Raw genomic sequence first — 1,523 nt, forward strand, 5'->3', positions numbered from 1 at the left:
ATGCCCAAGCTTATGTGAAGACTTGTGATCGGTGTCAAAGATGTGGAAGCATTTCTCGACGGCACGAGATGCCCCAACAAGCAATACTTTTTTTTGAAGTATTTGATGTTTGGGGGATCGACTTTATGGGTCCCTTTCCGAATTCAAGCGGGTTACTTTACATCTTGCTTGCCGTTGACTATGTCTCAAAGTGGATGGAGGCAATCCCCACAAGTGTTGATGATGCCAAGACCGTGTCTAGATTCATTCAAAGCTATATCTTCTCAAGATTTGGTTACCCTAAGGCTATAATAAGTGATCGGGGGATGCATTTTTGCAACCGGGTTATTCAAGGATTATTGAAGAAATATGGAGTCCTCCACAAGGTCTCCACCGCTTATCACCCTCAAACCAACGGGCAAGCGGAAGTATCTAATCATAATATTAAAGGAATCCTTGAGAAGACGTTGAACCCAGACCGGAAGGATTGGAGAAAACGGTTGGATGATGCATTATAGGCGTACCGCACGGCCTATAAGATTCCTATTGGCATGTCTCCATATCGTCTCATATATGGGAAAACATGCCATTTACCGGTGGAAGTTGAACATAAAGCTTATTGGGCCATCAAATCCTTTAATCAAAATGTGGATGAAGCGGGCTTGCATCGAAAGTTGCAAATTCAAGAGATGGAGGAACTCCGGTTGGATTCCTATGACAACGCCGCAATCTACAAGGAAAAAGCTAGAGTGTGGCATGACAAGATGATGGCTCGGAGGAGTTTCAAGGAAGGAGACAAGGTTCTTGTATTTCAAAATCGGTTTAATCTTTTTCCACGAAAGTTGAGGTCCCGGTGGTTCGGACCCTATATTGTGAAGAAAGTGCATCCGCATAGAGCGGTAGATGTGGCGAATCCCAACTCGGGAAAGTTGATCAAGGTGAATGGACAACAAATCAAAGTTTATCATGAAGGGATGCAAGACCTTGGGGGAGAAGAAATTCAATTGGAGGATCCCGTCTATGAAGATTAACCTTCAAGAAGCATTATGTCGAGCCATCGACATTAAACAACGGCAAAATTTGTAAATATTCTATCCCAATTTAATTGTTTTCTTAGTGTAGTTCATTTCCGTATTTTATTTCATTGCATGTTAATTTCGTTTTCAATAATTTAATTTGCATTTAAATTCAAGAGGCACTTGAGGTTTGTTAATGGTGTAGTGATTCGTAAAACCCTCTTGGAAGGCGTGCCCAAAAGGAGACGAGAGCCGAGTTTACCTTTCAAATTCATATGAAGAAGCCAAGGAAGGGGAACAAGGGAAAAAGAGAAAAATTTGGCTAAGTATGGAAATTGGAATTAAAGTCATCAAAGGGGAAAAATGCGAGCTTAAGCGCAGCCTGCGCAAATGAGGTGCGCAGCTGCGCCCGATTGCGCAGGCGAGAAGAAAGATTGCGCAGCCTGCGCAGGTCTGCTATTTCATATCCCTAATCCTCAATTACCCGATATTCCAAAGCTTTCAATACCCCCTCTTTGTCGACCAAAA

The 1,523-nt window shown here is 42.6% G+C and overlaps 1 protein-coding gene across 1 annotated transcript; it reads left to right on the top strand.

The window, feature by feature from the left end:
• Positions 1-530: 530 nt before the first annotated feature.
• Positions 531-1,010, top strand: LOC141628038 (uncharacterized). The gene has a single exon (XM_074441226.1). It carries the CDS (start codon positions 531-533, stop codon positions 1,008-1,010), a length of 480 nt encoding a protein of 159 aa, XP_074297327.1.
• The last annotated feature ends 513 nt before the right edge of the window (positions 1,011-1,523 follow it).

Source organism: Silene latifolia, chromosome Y, assembly GCF_048544455.1.
Source record: "Silene latifolia isolate original U9 population chromosome Y, ASM4854445v1, whole genome shotgun sequence".
Classification (NCBI taxonomy): Eukaryota; Viridiplantae; Streptophyta; class Magnoliopsida; order Caryophyllales; family Caryophyllaceae; genus Silene; species Silene latifolia.

Excerpts from the sequence above, each read along its gene's own strand:
- LOC141628038 (XM_074441226.1), top strand. The coding sequence starts at position 531 with ATGTCTCCATATCGTCTCATATATGGGAAAACATGCCATTTACCGGTG.